Source organism: Glycine soja, chromosome 2, assembly GCF_004193775.1.
Source record: "Glycine soja cultivar W05 chromosome 2, ASM419377v2, whole genome shotgun sequence".
Taxonomy (NCBI): domain Eukaryota; kingdom Viridiplantae; phylum Streptophyta; class Magnoliopsida; order Fabales; family Fabaceae; genus Glycine; species Glycine soja.
The window spans coordinates 6,143,752-6,161,439 of record NC_041003.1 but is presented as its reverse complement, the minus strand read 5'-3'; the positions used below and the strand labels follow the sequence as shown (position 1 = coordinate 6,161,439).

General features: G+C 32.8%; 2 protein-coding genes and 2 pseudogenes across 5 annotated transcripts; 2 read left to right on the top strand and 2 right to left on the bottom strand.

Moving 5' to 3' along the window:
- The first annotated feature begins 1,192 nt into the window (after positions 1–1,192).
- LOC114370575 (E3 ubiquitin-protein ligase SIRP1-like) lies at positions 1,193–2,661 on the top strand. The gene is made up of 2 exons (XM_028327971.1): positions 1,193–1,269; positions 1,368–2,661. Exon 2 carries the CDS (start codon positions 1,417–1,419, stop codon positions 2,374–2,376), a length of 960 nt encoding a protein of 319 aa, XP_028183772.1. The 5' UTR covers positions 1,193–1,269; positions 1,368–1,416; the 3' UTR covers positions 2,377–2,661.
- Positions 2,662–3,164: 503 nt separating this feature from the next.
- On the bottom strand, positions 3,165–4,529 carry LOC114369951 (annotated as a pseudogene).
- A 1,127-nt stretch (positions 4,530–5,656) lies between these two features.
- Positions 5,657–7,846, top strand: LOC114369941 (annotated as a pseudogene).
- Positions 7,847–8,589: 743 nt separating this feature from the next.
- LOC114383434 (myb-related protein 2-like) lies at positions 8,590–11,829 on the bottom strand. Of its 4 annotated transcripts, none has more exons than XM_028343115.1 (7): positions 11,432–11,829; positions 11,058–11,268; positions 10,897–10,973; positions 10,525–10,585; positions 10,327–10,411; positions 10,146–10,215; positions 8,590–9,516 (listed from the first exon to the last, which is right to left on the bottom strand). In XM_028343115.1, exons 2-7 carry the CDS (start codon positions 11,263–11,265, stop codon positions 8,764–8,766), a joined length of 1,254 nt encoding a protein of 417 aa, XP_028198916.1. In that variant the 5' UTR covers positions 11,266–11,268; positions 11,432–11,829; the 3' UTR covers positions 8,590–8,763. The 4 variants fall into 4 exon arrangements, with proteins under 4 accessions (XP_028198916.1, XP_028198930.1, XP_028198923.1 ...); XM_028343129.1 differs by having other exon boundaries at positions 8,590–9,513; XM_028343122.1 differs by having other exon boundaries at positions 10,525–10,582.
- Between the last annotated feature and the right edge of the window lie 5,859 nt (positions 11,830–17,688).

The following is a 17,688-nucleotide window of genomic DNA, read 5'->3' as shown; positions in this document are numbered from 1 at the left end:
ATCAGAGTATGATAATAAATGTGAAAAGGTAATATTCATTTGACTTGGAAAATTAACACTTGTATCACAAAATAAAGAAGACAAAGTAGTTATGTAAGAAGGAAAATAGGTTTTTTCAGTCTTTAAAATGAGAAATTCAAATTGTTTCGGGTGATTCAAACCAATGAAGATTGACTGAATGCTAAGATGTTCTTGTTGTGACAGGTCAAAAAGGAGAGCTTCAAATTTCTAAAATGGGTAAACCCCTATTTTAATCTTAATTTAACAAAATTTTAACCTCAGTATCTAATTTTCCAAAAAACTTGTGTATTTAAGTTTTTATTCTTTTTTTTGCTGTCCATGATATTGGTACGAGTAGTATTGCGATAACTAATCTTCATGTGAGTATCCACAAGGTGGGTATTTATCTTCTAACAATATTTATTTCATATCCAAGTTTTGATCATTATTTTATATAAAAAAAAGACTAAAATGATTCAATCATTTATATAGTTAAAATGATTTAATCATTTATATAGTATGACTTGGAGTTTTGCATTTACCAAACCAAATTTGTATGACATGTAGTTTAAGAGTACGAGTGAAATCATCATCGTATATATAGCACAATAATCTCTTCTAAATCCGTGGACTCGATCCTTTCATATGGATGCTGAAGATTGGGGTGCTATACACATTGACGAAATTTTCACCTAAATCCGCTCTCATCAACTTTAGAAAACCCCATATTCAGATTCACAAGTTATGATCCAAATTAAAGTTGATGTGCTTTATCAGATGTTATATAATCTAGGCAAAAAAGAGTACATTCTAAATTTACCACCAAATCAGCAAAGCTTTGCATAGTAAAAGGCAAATCAAGCAAAAATCTGAATTCTAATTTAACCTTCAACTCCTATAATAGAGCAAAAAATGATTGGTGTAACCCTTCTACCTAAAACAAACCAAAACTAAAAAAGAACTTCTGCAGGAGGTATAAGATGGCATTAGAACATTGAATGTTATTAATTTCTTCATCCACTTACAACTCAAAAATCAAAATGGTACAAATAAACTTTTCATTCATATTTTGATAACCAAATTTTGTTTGATGTTACTTATCTTGGTCTTTATAGTGGCCTATGGGGGGCAATCACATGTAATCTTAATCTGAAGTTTGATTGTTTGTTCTTTGCATAACATGTCTATTTCAGATTCTTCAGTTCTTCCTTGGATGATGGCGCTTCAACTTTGCTACATGTCAAGGAATTCTTCTGAAAATAACTTGAGGTAGCTAGAGAAGGTTACCGAATATGTTTATAATTTCAAAAGAAGACCACCTTAATTGAATGGTTTTTATTGATTAGCTATTATTGTTCCCAATTTAGATAAACAGGAAGAAGAAAAGATTTCAATAAGCTATGTTCATAAAGGGAGATGGAGAATGATATAGAGGGTGTGCATTGGTGCAACATATGCTCTAAAATGGTGAATCCAATGAGTGATGATGAGAACATATGCCCGTTTTGTGAGACAGAATTTTCTGAGGTAATGGACAACCTAAGGGACCAGAATGATGTTTTTGACTTAAGGTCAGCTTGGGTGTTCTCGCTTTACGCCCCAATTTTTCTCGGTTTGATGGGTGCTTTCAGCCCTTCCCTAGCAAGAATTGCTCCACATGGAGGCAGCAGCAGCTCAAGGGGTGTGGAAGAAGAGGTTGAGCAAGAGAGGGAAAATGAACTTGTGCTTGGGAGAAGGAGAAGAACTTCAACTTACATGATGCACCTCTTTCGCGGTCTTCACATTAGGATGGTGTCTGAACTTGAAAACCCTGAAGACAATAATAGGAACATGGATGGCAGCAGCATACTTGTGATTGATCCATTCAGTGAAGGTGCATTGATTGTGAGGGGACCTAACTTGAGCCACACAACTAGTTCGAATGAGAATAATGCTGTCGGAAGCTCCTTGAATGACCTTGTGGTAGGATCTGGCTTTGATTTGTTGCTACAGCATTTGGCACAGATTGGTCCTGGTGGCTATTCAAGTGTTAACCCTCCGGCACAGAAGGCGGCAATTGAGGCATTGCCTAGTGTGACTAGTGAGGAGAAGTTTCAGTGCCCAGTGTGCTTGGAGGATGTTGAGGTTGGGAGTGAAGCAAAGGAGATGCCATGTATGCACAAGTTCCATGGTGACTGCATTGTCTCATGGCTCAAGCTTCATGGCTCTTGTCCAGTTTGCAGGTTTCAGATGCCATCTGAGGATTCAACTCTTGAAGCCAATGTGGAGAATCGGAACAGTGAGCTGGTCAGAGCTGGAGAAGAGAGACCCAGAAATGGAAGGAGGAACTGGTTTCCAGTGCTGCAATCGTTTAACAATTTTCTTCCTTATCCTTGATCAATACTTTCTTGGGTTTTAAATAGCTGTTGTAGTTGTACTGTTGCGGAGAGTTAAAAAACCTTGATGCTGCGGTCAAAATTGCTGTCGTGGGCTGTTTATTAAAGCCCTTTGGGGTCTAGTCTTTCTCACCCTCATCAAGCATGAACAGCTAAGTCTAGATACTGTCATGCCTCTTAAGTCTTAAATCCTTCCTAATTGTATATGATTTAGATTTCCTTGTCTGCATTTCTTGTACCATTCAAATATGCATATGTTTGTAAATATTTGCAAGAACAGAATAAACTTAAAAGTATTACTCTCTACTCAAATTGAGTGTGTCCTTTTTGTTTACCAATCTAAAAAGAAAATGAACATGGTGCCACAGATATGTTGAATTCCCGCGTAAACCATAACATGTTTTTAAATACAATAGCTCCTAAAATTACGAAAAATAACTTTCAGTATTTGAAATTGACAAATGTTAGTTATTTTGGAAATCATGTTGAAGGTCTGTCAATTTGATCCCTAACTTTAGCATTTATCAGTCATTTAAGTTCTTAATTTCGGTTCACATCAATCAATTTGGTCTCTAATATCGTGGTACATTAGTCAATTTGGTCTGTAATGTCAAGGACCAAATTGACTTTATATTGTCAAGCTCAAGAACCAAATCAATGACGGCGTCAATTTTTGAGAGACTAGATTAATTGTTGCATAAGTTAGGAACTTTTGTAATATCAAAAAACTAAATTGAGTAATGCTCAAATTTCAGGAATAATTCAGTATATTATTCTTTAATTCTCACATGAGATCCCATCTATAATCAAATCAGAAAGAGAACAAAGAGCTATTTTCTGAAAACTAGAACAAGAGGGTAAAAACAAGCCTAAAACTAAAAAGTGCAAAACTGAAAACAAGGGATTAGTCCTAGTCCTAGACTTGTGTCTTCAGTTACCAAACATCCAATATCTTGATAACAGTACTAGACTCAAGACGGTGCAGTGCTACAACAGAGTTTCCAGGCTTGCACAAGTTATTTTTCTTAGCATATGAAAGAGTAAGCTCTATGGTTTCCTCTGTTGATTCAGTCATGGAATCTCCATAAGAACCTGTGTCCAAAACAGGTATTAGTCCCCGGTAGATAAGGCTAAGCCTAGCAGGGGTTTCCTCACTGCAGAACCATTCAAAAGAATCTGTTATTATCTCAGGAACCACCACTTACAGAATAGACATGCTGGGTCTATACTTTGCCACAAGTTTTGAAGTGGTTCCTCCTCTAGTTAGCACAAAGATTAGAGCAGCATTGCTGCAATTTGCAGTCCTAACTGCGGCCGAAGCCATGCTCTCCAAAGGACTCACTGGAGTTGGAGCTGGCCATGGTTTGAACAGCAATGTCAGGATAGGCTCCTGCAGAAGTTTCCCCGCTAAGCATAACACAGTCTGTGCCATCAAGGACTGCATTAGCAACATCGGTGGCCTCGGCTCGCGTAGGCCGGGGAGATTTGATCATGGACTCTAACATCTGGGTGGCTGTCACCACAGGCTTGCCTTGTATGTTTGACTTGTGTATCATAACTTTCTGAGCAAGAAAGATCTTCTCAATTGGATTTTCCATTCCAGGTCACCTCTTGCCACCATGAATGCATCTGAATTTGCCAGTATTTCATCAAAATTGGCAACACCCTCTTGATTTTCAACCTAACCAAAAGAAGAAGACAACAAATAAGTACAATTTGGGAGGTTAATCAATACAAGAACTGTTTCTTATTTTCATAGACTTGTATAGGGAACTTATACATAAGTTCAAAGTGAAAGTAACATGGCATTTGTGTAAATAATTAGAATAATAAAAGTAAAACAGAAAACATTTTCTTGAACGAAAAAGTCCTTTCTCACAAAGGTTTGATATTTTTATTTGGAGATTTGACAATAAGGATGGATACCTTGGACATGAGAAGTATGCTTTTTGCATGCTTTCCTAGTAGATTTCTGACTTCCACAAGATCTGAACCATTTCTAACAAAAGAGAGCAATGATGTCAATCTTATTAGGACCCCCCCACTCCAAAATGTCCTCCTTGTCCTTTTCTGTAAGGTTGGAAGATCAACATCCACTCCAGGTAGGGTAATATTCTTCCTCTCCCCCAGAACTGCAGAATTTTCGCAACGACATCGAAAAGATTTTTATATAATACTCCATGATACCCCGCTAAGCAGCTTTAACTATCTACCTGTGTATTTCAAGGCTAAGTCCTGGCTTTTGATTTTTAATTATTTGTGATTTTTTAATCCTTTCAAACGCTATGATTTAATTTTAATTTTAAATTTTGAATCTTTATACGCTAGCTATATCAAATTGAAGATCTCTTAATGATAAAAAATAATTGAAGATATCTTTCTTTTAGATAAATTAAATTTTAATGTTATTGAGATAATAATAGATCCTAACTTGAATTTAGATTTTAAATATTAGAATTTTACGCACCAAATAATCAATAAAGATGGTGTTATTTAAAAAAGTTAACATGCAATAGCTGCTAAAAAAATCTTAAGATATACATCGCTGAATGAATTTTTTTAAAGCTTAAATAAATGACCGTAAATCAGATTGGGACAAAAGAACGAAGAATTAATAAAAGTATACATAACTTATATGGAATCATTCCAAGAAAACGAAAATCCCTAGTTTTCCTTCAATTTATTATTAGTTTCATATGTAAGTGCTTCCCAGGGATAATAACGAACTGAATATTACAGGAACAGTGTACGCATACAAGGTGACAGGAGACAACCTATTTTTGTGACAGCGTTTTTCCGTTTCTCCTAAAATGTTTTCTGTCAAGAAAATATTATAGTAATATTTTTCAAATCTTATAAAAAAAAATATTTATTTTTAGTTTACATATTTATTCAAATTATCTGGCTTTAGTTTTTTCACATAAAATATTAAAACTACATTGTTTTATTAAACAAAGAGATTAAAAATAAATAAAATTTTATGAAAAAATAATTTGGTCAAATTTAAAATATATTTAATCTCTTTCAATATATATATATATATATATATATATATATATATATATATATATATATATATATATATAATCTTTTATTTTTCCTCATGCAGGGAAGGCACAAAACCTGAGACAAACTTGTGTAATTTGAGAAAAGATAGGAGAGAAGGTGTAATTTGGAAAATTTTTCCTTCAACTTCTCTCATGGTTCTTAATCTTACCACCAAGAAACACTTGATAATCTCAGGACTGCATTGAACAACACTGGGCATTCTCTGTGCTGTCATGTTGGATACCAAGGTTTGAAACTTTACAACATTGAATTGTGTGTTTTTTCTATTTTATGTTGTGTTGTTTTTGCTATTGAGAAAAATTCAAGTCCCACATCGGCTAAAGATAAAGTCAAGTTAGAATATATAAGTGAGGGACAACTCTTATCTCTTAATTTAATTTTTAGGGTTGAGTTAGGCTTAAACTCACATGTTTGTACTAGTTATTACAAAAGATTTAAGGTATATTTTTTTTGCCTGAAAATGTGACGTTTTGTCAATTTAGTTTTTTCTATGAAAAAGAAAAAACAAATATAAATATGATTAATCTAAAGGAATTTCAGATATTAAAAGTTTTTGGATACTGTATTGGATATACTATTACACTTCAATGTCCAGTTTCCATCATGTTTTAAAAACTTATGCAGAGTTTTCAAACATGTGTTGAGAATGATTATGTGACATATCTGTTATTGTTGGAAATATGGCAGGGTCCAGAGATCAGAACAGGGTTTTTGAAACAAGGGAAGCCCATAGAAATCCAAAGAGGACAAGGAATCACAATCACAACTGACTATAGCATAAAGGGTGATGAAAACATGATCAGCATGAGCTACAACAAGTTGGCACACCATTTGAGTCCAGCGAGTAATATTCTGTGTGCTGATGGGACAATCAGTTTCACTGTCCTGGAATGTGACAAGGAGAATGGCTTGGTTCGATGTCGTTGCGAAAATTCTGCAGTTCTTGGGGAGAGGAAGAATGTTAACCTACCTGGAGTGGTTGTTGATCTTCCAACCTTACAGAAAAGGACAAGGAGGACATTTTGGAGTGGGGGGTCCTAATAAGATTGACATCATTGCTCTCTTTTGTTAGAAAAGGTTCAGATCTTGTGGAAGTCAGAAATCTACTAGGAAAGCATGCAAAAAGCATACTTCTCATGTCCAAGGTATCCATCCTTATTGTCAAATCTCCAAATAAAAATATCAAACCTTTGTAAGAAAGGACTTTTTCGTTCAAGAAAATGTTTTCTGTTTTACTTTTATTATTCAAATTATTTACAGAAATGCCATGTTACTTTCACTTTGAACTTATGTATAAGTTCCCTATACAAGTCTATGAAAATAAGAAACAATTCTTGTATTGATTAACCTCCCAAATTGTACTTATTTGTTGTCTTCTTGTTTTGGTTAGGTTGAAAATCAAGAGGGTGTTGCCAATTTTGATGAAATACTGGCAAATTCAGATGCATTCATGGTGGCAAGAGGTGACCTGGGAATGGAAATTCCAATTGAGAAGATCTTTCTTGCTCAGAAAGTTATGAAACACAAGTCAAACATACAAGGCAAGCCTGTGGTGACAGCCACCCAGATGTTAGAGTCTGCGATCAAATCTCCCCGGCCTACGCGAGCTGAGGCCACTAATGTTGCCAATACAGTCCTTGATGGCACAGACTGTGTTATGCTTAGTGGGGAAACTGCTGCAGGAGCCTATCCAGACATTGCTGTTCAAACCATGGCCAGAATATGTTCAGAGGCGGAGAGTTTCATAGACTCCACTGACCTATTCAGGAGAGTGATAAAAACAGCTCCAACTCCAATGAGTCCTTTGGAGAGCATGGTTTCGGCCGCAGTTAGGACTGCATATTGCAGCAATGCTGCTCTAATCTTAGTGCTAACTAGAGGAGGAACCACTTCAAAACTTGTGGCAAAGTATACACCCAGCATGCCTATTCTGTAAGTTGTGGTTCCTGAGATAATAACAGATTCTTTATAATGGTTCTGCAGTGAGGAAACCCCTCTAAGGCATAGCCTTATCTACCGGGGACTAATACCTGTTTTGGGCACAGGTTCTTATGGAGATTCCATGACTGAATCAACAGAAGAAACCATAGAGCTTGCTCTTTCATATGCTAAGAAAAATGACTTGTGCAAGACTGGAGACTCTGTTGTAGCACTGCACCGTCTTGAGTCTAGTACTGTCATCAAGATATTGGATGTTTGATAACTGAAGTCACAAGTCTATAGGACTAGGACTTATCCCTTGTTTTGTTCAGTTTTGCACTTTTTAGTTTTAGGCTTGTTTCTCGGCAAGAGACTGTGTGTTACAAATATTTTTTTGTTTTATGATTTTTTACATCCTCTTTTTTCTTTTCTTGTAGCTATAGCCTTTGTAAATGAATAGTTTATTGGCAAAATGGTATTCACCTGAATAATAATAGTCCTTTAAAACTTTCTTACGATGCACTGAACAATAAATATACCTATAGGCTATTATTCGTAATTTTTATACTTTTAAAGGCTATTTTTTCTTCTTCAACCTTTATTCTCCACTCTTTTTCTCAAAGAAAGAGAAGCATCATAAAAAATCAAAAGTTAGACCATGTGAGAATCTCTTCCCTATAGGTAAGCACATGTACTACTTTATACACCATTTTTCCTCATGAAAATCGGTACAAATTTACGAATTTTCTTAGCTTAATAAAGTTATTAGAGACCAAAGACTTCTTGTTGAGCAAAACAATGAGTCTACCCTTATTAATTTACTTTCTATATATTATAGGCATTGTGTTGTAACGGAATAAATTGTTTTAATCACCTGCTAGATAAGTCATCAGTGGACAGTATTTATGAATCCTATTTGAATAAAGGAACCATTGTGGTAGAAGTTATAATTCCTTGAGATAAATTAAGTGTGATTATATTTTCTTTGTGCAAATAATTTCATCCTATACGCATCACAATAGCCGGCAATGCTTGGAATTATAGCAACTACCATACTCAATTTAGAATCATAGATTGCCAAATGGGTTACAAGTGATTAATCTAGTCAGTTTGAGAATAACCTTTGAACTCTTAAATTAACATCACGCATGTAAAGGGTCATAGTGTATACTCTACTCACTTTTGTTTGATGTAGTGTACATAGTAATTCTACATGCAGTCTATATTGGATGGAGCAAATTATTCTATTCATCTCAGTTATTTTGAATGGATTTTACTTGGCCTATGCCAAAAACTTGATGCAAACTACTCCCCAAAAATGAAAACTCATATGGAGTAGGAACTCAACATGAAACCTTCTTAGCCTTTCATGTCCATATTTTACATGTTGTAGTAAGTCCTAGCAATTCCAGCTGAAACCATTCAAATCAAACTGTTGGCAGTGGGAAGAAGCATCATTATCATCATGGGAATTCAGGTCCAGTTTCACTTCAAAGTTTGCAAGTCTATAATCTTGAGAAATCTTCTCATGGTTCAATTTCACCGGCGCTCTCCCAGTTTCAGTGCTCTTTCTTCCCTTCCAACCTTCTTCCTTTGGAACCGTTGTTCTACCAAAATTTTCTTCTTCTTGAACTCCTTCATTCATGGACAAGAGGCTTGATGGTCTTTCTGATAAAAAATCTCCCTTCACTACTTTACTATCACTTGATGAGGAAAGAAACATCAAATTCTCCTTCACTTCATCACACATTGTGTGATCAGGCTTTAAATGCATAGACTCTTCCACACACCCTTTTGAAACTGAAAATGGAGGGCCATTATAGGCTCTCAAATTCAAGTTCATGTTATGTGTTTCTCTGTCCTTTTGAGATTCCTCACTGTAGGTTAAGAAACTTCCCATTGAACAATCAGTGGCTTGGCCTTCTTGTGTTTGCTGAGGCCACAAAACTTGCAATTCTTTCAGTTCTGAAAATCTAGAGTCAAGGCTTTGAGGGGATACTCTGGATGCTAGTTCAGATAGTTGAACTTTGGTTGCTTCAACTCCCTCAGCACCTATATTTTGTCTTCCTAGTGTCTCTTGTGCTTTTTCCAACACTGCTTGAAGGTACTTCCCTTGTGCCTCTATCCTTAGCTGTAAGTGTCTCTGTACCTGCTTAAAGAGTGAAGAAAAAAAAACAGAACAGAAGCAATTATAACAACTTACAAACTTTAATGTATACTAAAAACAAACTTTTTTAAATCAATGTTCAAGAAATGCTGAAAACAAAATTGTGAAAATATTTGATCTTATAGTAAAAGCTTTGAGACCAGGAATAGCCACAAGAGGCAAACAATGAGTTTAATATATGAAACCCTTGATCGAGCTAAACAGTTGTTTGGCTGAAATTACTGTTATCATTCTAAATACAATGATAAATAACGGATAAGTGTGGTAGATTCATGAATTCTCATCTTCATTATGTAGGTATTTTAGAATAATTTATGATTGAGTTTACTATCTTTTTAGTCCCTAATTTTTTTAGGATTTCTTTTTTTAGTATTTGAATTTTTTTTTTCCATCTGTACTTCTAGTCCCTCATAAAAGGACTAAAACCAGTATAAAAAAAAGTTGAGACTAAACAGAAATCCTAGAAAGTTTAAGGACTAAAGAGATAATAAACCCTTTATGATTTTACTTTTTCATAAAAATTTACATTCAAAGCAGAATTTGCCATTGCAAATGATTGCTGGTTTAATTACTAATGTATTTATTTAAGTTTAAAAGTCAAAGATGTCCTATACCTCAAGTTGCTCATGCAGTCTTCTTTGTACTTCAATTTGCATCTGTAGTGCATCATTTATTTCTGAATTTCTGGATTGAGGGTTAATTCTTATTAGTGTTGCCTCCCATTACAGAGAATTCTTTTGAACTATGAGAACTTGATGAAAAAATAAAATGAAGGCAACTGGAAAGTGTTCTTACTTGTTTGTCTGGAGGCCTATGCTTAAATGTTTCATTTGAACTCCACTTGCTTCTGAAATTCTGGCTGCTGCTTCCATGGTTGATGCTGGTAAGATAAATTCATTTTCAAATTACATGCTTGGTAAAAGATAGGTTCTTTGTAGTTCATAATCTGCTTATGAAATTCATGTAAAGCACATAAGAAAGATGTTCCCTCACCAATTTTATTGTTGCTAGTATTGGTTTGTCCATGCATATTTTTACTGATCCTGTACTTCTGCTATCAAGAAAAAGTATTTTATAACTAAACACATAAAACACAAAGAAGATAATTAATGCAAGTTCTACTATATAATTAATAGATATTTAGGCCAAGTTTCAAAAGATTGATTTTGTTTTCATGTCTTGAAAGGAACATTAAAAAGCCAAACCAACCATTTACAAATAACTAGAACCATCATGTGTCTAGCTGTTCTCTTCCACTAGTCTTTACATAACATTATCACAATTATACTGGTAATTTAAATAAATAATATAGCCAAAATTAAATAAACCTTTTCTTAATTATACTGGTAGTTGAAATAATGTTACCTGTAGATGACTCTTTAAGTGGTAGAGAGTAAGTCCAGGAATCCCCATTAGTTTCAATACTGTTTTTGGCGTAGCTTCTGCATAGCAAAAGAGTAATCAAAATTAGCTTTAAAATTATCATTTTCTGATTCATAATCTGTTTATTGTCTGCATAGACTTACTGTCTGCTCCGCCAAGTTGATTGACTGCTTCTATGAACCTTTCATGAAGATCTGGTGTCCATTTTAGTCTAGGCTTAGCATCAGTTGATAGAACAAGTCCTGAATCACCTGATCCATTGCCTCCTTGCATCATCATATGCCTCTCAGTGGGGCTGTGCATCCTTAAAGCATGCATGTTCTTAGCTTGTTGCTGCTGCTGGTAGTACATTATCTTTCAAGGAAACAAAATGATATCATTACTCTATATAGAGGCACAAGATAATATTAAAAGGGCAACCTAGTGCACAAGGCTTGAACCTATGACCTTGAAAAGGCAACAACCTTACTGTTGTGCCAAGAATCGCCTTCAAGATATTATTCAAAATCATTTTTACCTGTTGAGTACTACTCCTTCTGGATACAAACAGCTAAAGTGAAAATTGATTGTCCTGTATTCTTGAAGAGCACTTCTTTGGTGTTTCAACTAAAATACATGAAAGTTTCTACAATTGCTCTTGCATGTCTTTTTTCTCCGTGGCAAGATTTTCACAAGCCTTGGTTGTACTCAAAGATGTCCTTATAAAGAAAATGCCCTTAGGAAAGTGGCCTTGTGAGGCATAGAATCTTGGACAGAAGCAACTCAAAACTGAACTTGATTCAATATATTTCATAGCTAGTTAAAAATAGATTTCATTCTTCCTACTTTCTTCATTGTGGGCTCTCTTCACCTCCACTTTTGATTTAGAGAAAGCACTTGTCCATTGGAATTGTGTGCATTATACTTTCTGAGACACCTCACCTCTCGTTGAATTTGGTACCAAAATTGCCCTATCAATTTATATCAGGGTGCACCTGCATTTGTTTTTGTCCCACTGGCAAATGCAGGAATCTTATTCCAAAAGTTTAGAGAAGAATTCTGTGACTTGAATTATAGAATCAACTTTTCCTTTTTTCCTTGAAAGCATCAGAAACCACACTTCTCTCCCTATGTTTTTCAAGAAATATTCTTGGCTTGGAACTCCTTAGTCCTTGTCACTAGCATAGGTAATTGAGACAATTAAGAGGTAGATGATTTTACCTAGTAATATCATCAATAATGCCAATGAGGATTGGCTGAATGCAACCTACAGCGGAGACTGTAGCAGAGGAAATCAAATTACCTGTGAGTTCTTAAATATAAAACAATACATCAATAAATTAAAAAATTGAAACTAACTAACCATTAATAGAGAGAATGTCATGTTTTTTATTGAATAGAATTTCATTTGGCTAAAATATAATTTGGTCCCTCATCTGAATTTTTTGCTTAAATTTTATCTCTTTATTTTAATTTATTTTTTTTACTTTGATCCCTTAAAGTGTTTTTTGTTAGATCAAAATGGTTCTTTTGTAGAAGGACTAACTTGATTTAACATAGACACCTTAAGAGACAAAAATTATATTATAATGTAAAATTTGTTATACTTGTAAACTGTAGAAAAAGCCTAGAAATAGATATGCTACAGATTCATTCAAGAAAAAGAATAATAATGGAAAGATGCTCTTCTTCAAGTCCTTTGATTTTTATTTTTTTTTAAAGAAAGGAATAGAATAAGAACACATTCTGTTTTGTCTTGTCTAGTAAGTTTTGGAACTTATGTGACCAATAGAGAATAATTTTTTTTAAAAAAAAAAAGGATGTAGAAGTATTCATGCTGCTGGCTTTGCCTTGACGGATCCGAAGTTGCTGGGACCATATGACAAGACAAAAAACTAATGACTAGTGAGTGTACTTTGGTTCCTTTATACTTGCATTTGATTTTAAGAAATATATAAATAAAAAAAGAGATTCAACAAATAAGGATATAAAAAATAATATTATAGAAAGTAATATATAAGTGATGTGAGAAAGAGAAAAAGAAAATAGAAACATGAGTGATTCTATGAAAATTATGAAATGTAAAATAATTCTGAAACATTCATGTACCATCCACCTGGGGCATCTTGAATATTTTGAGATATCTTCTTCTTTACTAAACATGCTTCTACAGTGATACACAATTAATATTTGTAAATGGACGAAATATAAGAAATTTTATGTAAAAATAACAATAGAATCAAAGTACCAATATCTCATTCTACAGAAATTGATAGTATAAAGAAGGGCCATTAGGGAATGAATCAGGTTGGTATCAGTTTAACAACGCATAACAGTAGGCTTTTCTATTTACAGACCTTGTGTCTGGAGTCCAAGAGCATACTAACATTGTCTTATCAGGTATTTGTCCACGGGCATATACCATAATACTACAATCGCATAGTTGTATTCTTTGAACTTGCAATTTACTACTTGTTGATCTATATAGGTAATGCCGATAGAATAAAACTGTTCCACGATAACAGGAAGTCATGCCAATTGCCGCCGTTACAGAATATCTTGCATTTTGAGCATCCACCGTCGAACATTATCTTGGTACCTATATCCTCTTTCTTCTCAAGCCATAAAACATAAAAATTGAGAAGATAGAATTGGAATGCTGCTGCAAAACTTAAGATCCACTAACATACCGCGTTTCAGTTTTTTATATATTATAAACAGATTAAGATGAATTTAGCATGAACAATTTATCTTATTAAATATCTTTTCAACAAAAGAATGTATAAGAATCAAGACCCACGAAACTTTATATAATCGAGAGATAAAAAAAGGACAAGATACAATTTTATTCCTTACCTATTTATTAAATTTAGTTCAATATTGCACTTACAAAATAATTATCATTTTTTATTTTAGAAACTTGATTTTACTCATTAATTAAAGACATAAAACATGTCTCATTAGATTTAGTAGGGAGGACCTAGATTTGATCTCCACACACTATACTATAGACCTACTACAACTTCAAAATGTCATAATTGTATTTAGTTTCTTGTCTAAAGTGAAACGCCATCACGTAAATATCAAAAATAGAATCCCACCCAACTTTTATCATGTATTTACCCTTTTTTTCCTCCACTTTTGAACAATTAAATTTAAAATTCCAACCTCTCAATGGATGCAAAAATCCATCAAAAGAAATAGAGAGTATTCTCAAACAACCACCTTCAGCTTCCCAGCATTTGAAACAATCATTTGAAACAATACAAACATTTGCAACATGCAATCCAGAAAAAATGAAGATAAAAAAATAAGGTAGCTTTACTCATCAAACTTTGCCATTACTCTAGCTATTCCTCATCAATTTCATCAAACTTCCCACTTTCCTGCCAAGCACTAGAAAATAAATTTTATATTCCATAACTAGACAAATAAGAGTCAACTCATTAGCAAGCAAAACTATAAACTAATTTTGAGGAAAAAAGAGAAAAACACGAAAAACATACACTCCCCTATTGGCAACAAGGTGACCAGAAATCGATTTCCCCAATGGATGACAGCGGCGCACGGTAGCCAGAAATCGCCTCACGACGATTGAGACTAAAATCAAAGGGGTTTTGTTGCGAACATGGAGAGGAGGTGATTGTTGGTGGTGGTTTCTTGGTTCAGGATTGGAGTTGGCCAGAAAAAGGAAGGTTGAACGTCATTGTTGTTGTTGCGAGCATTTTGGTGCTGTAGCGGAGAGTGAGAGGGATGGAGTAGGGGAGTGCAAGAGGAAGAGTGGGAAACAAGAAAGGAGATGGAGTGTGAGAAACTAGAGAGGAGATGGAGACATAAAAATTAAAACATTAACTTCTAAGACGGTTTTATGAAATCATAAAACCATCTTGAAATAATAATCCTTCTAAGACAGTTTTCACAAAATCGTCGTAAAACAGTAGTTTTCAATATGATTTTTGTAAAACTGTATTCATTAAACAATCTCATATTTACAAAATTATCATCGCGTGACATTGTAAGACAGTTCCGTATAACCATCTTAGAATGTGCATTGTAAAAAATGTTTTTTTTATAGTAATTTTCACACTTATTTTTTATTTTTTATTTTTAATGCCTTAAACTTTATAGTATACAAAAGATTCTTGTCAAAATAAACAAAGCTTAGAAGAAGGAATGTCATACACAAAACTTAATGGTGGCAATGCAAATGGTATCTTCTTGACAAGTTTAATTCAGTACTTGCGTATCTCATATCTTCGTTGTTTTCAGGTAGAATTTTTGGAATAGGAAAAGTACATGTAGCAATTAAAGAGCATAAAGTCATAATAATAAGTATATAAAGGTCATAAAGATATATTTAATAATAAGTATATAAATATTGCTGAATAAGTATATAAAGGTCATAATGAAATTATCCTCTTTCATTTTATAGCTCAAAATCTATGATTAAATTTGCCAATGCTTATAATTGTTTTACTTATTTTTTGGGCCCTGCTACTTGTACCCCCATTTTGATTTGTGCACTGAGGCCATTTAAAAAAATGTTTGATAAAAATATCCTTAGCAGAAATTAATTTTTGTTTTGTTAAAGGATAAATAGCATATTTAATCCCTTAACCATGCATTCGCTAATAATTTAGTCCCTACATTTTTAAATAATCAATTTAATCCACAAATATATAAATGTTACAATAAATTAGTTCAATTGCTTTGTGCAAGTTCATTATGCATTATACCTCCATTTCATTCATCAAATGCAGCATACCATAAAAGGCTGATAATATCTCTTAATTAAATTTACTGCCCTCACACGTAACAAAAATTGAAAGATAAAACATAGAGTTAACATTAAGAGACAGTCGCATCCCTCTATCATCACAAGCTGCATTTGACAGCTTCCAGATTAGAACCCCTACAATTTGTTTGCATATATAAATTTTTATGAAATCTATAATTTTTATTTAAAATTTATATATGTAAAAAAATATATTATTAGATCAAAATTAATTGTAATAATATCAAAAAATATATTAGAATATTTGTGTTAATAATATATTTTTTACATATATAAATTTTTATTAAACCTATAATTTTTATTTACAATTTATATATGTAAACAAATTAATTATTATATCAAAATTAATTGTCCCAAAATTTATTATATAAATTTGCATGCGCATTAAATATACATTAAAAATTTTAGTGTTATATATAATGACATTAATTATTTTATAACATAACTAACATATTAGTTTAGTTGGTTAAAACATCATGCTAATAACACGAAAGTCACAGATTTGATTCCTACATGAACCATTAATTTTAAATTAATTCGTAAAACATATTTTTTGAAAAAAAATTAAAAAAAATTATATGAGTCACTTACGGATTGTCAATCTGAAATCCGTAAGCCTATCATGAATTCACAATCCATATCAGTTTTATGGAAGACAATATTAGAATTGTCCATCTTCTGCTGAGTGTATGAATAATTTGGATACTGCATAAAGCAATTGCCTTCTGTGCGGAGGCAGCACTCAATATTTCTTATTTCATTGTTTTGCTATTCACAGTACTCAATTTACTAAGTACACCTTCTTCCCTTTTATTTGGTACATAAGTTTACTTGATTATCCTTCAATTTTTATTCCTTTTATTCAAATAATCACGGATTCATCAAATCCCATCCGTTCTTCTCTAAACGTTATTCTCCTCTATTCAATAATCATGGATTCATCAAATTACTTTTCGGAAACATGTACCCTTTCAAAAAAGTAATTTTTCAGAATTATGTTTTAAAAAATAGTTGACTTTCTGGAAATTACCTTCAGGAATCAGGACTAGGTATTTGTTTTCGGAGAGTAAGTTTTGGTAGCATTAAAGGAAGCCACACACATTATTAACGAAAAAAATGCAACGCAGTGATGTACCTTTGATTGAAGTAATTATTGCAGTAACTTGTTGATGAACAATATATATTACATATAGAAATGTTGGAATATAGACATTATCTTGTTGATGGAAACACATGATAAGGAATGGAATTCTATCATCTAGGTTGATGGAAAACTTCGTGGTCGATGTAGGAAATGGAATTACGATGAAATTCTATTTTTTTTATAGAAAAGAAATTGTTTTCTGTTGAAGTATACTAAAGTTACCTTTGATGTTTTTTTTAAGGAAATTGAATTATAAGAAAACTTACATAAATATAAATTAAAAATTTTAAAAAATTAATGTAAATTTAAAATATTAAGAGTATACATTGACATGTTAGAATACAAATAGTCTCATGAATCTTGCCCAAATCCATATAAAATTAAATATAGATTTAAAATGAAAATTTGATTCTTACAAAATATTCTATTTTGTGTTTTAATCTTTTAAATATTTGTTTTAGTTTATGTAAATTTTAGTCTCTACTTTTAAATAACATATTACATGATAATGAAACTTTCAACTATTTAATTAAAACTACTTGATTAAGAATATCTGTTATCGTCATACTTTTTATTAACTGTTGTTTTATCTCATCAGTTAATGTTATTACTTAATACAAATCAAAAATTTTAATACAAATCAAAATATTAAAATTTTGAGAGACTAAAATCAAAGAAAATAATCTTTACTAAAATAAAAGAAAATATTTTATAAGAACCAAATTGTTATTTAAAACTAAAATATATAATAAAATGTTGTGGACAGAAATGCACAGATCTCACTGAAGTCTAATATGTGCACATGCCATGTGTTCCATTTTCTTCCATTTTTTTTGTATGTGATCTTATCAGATTT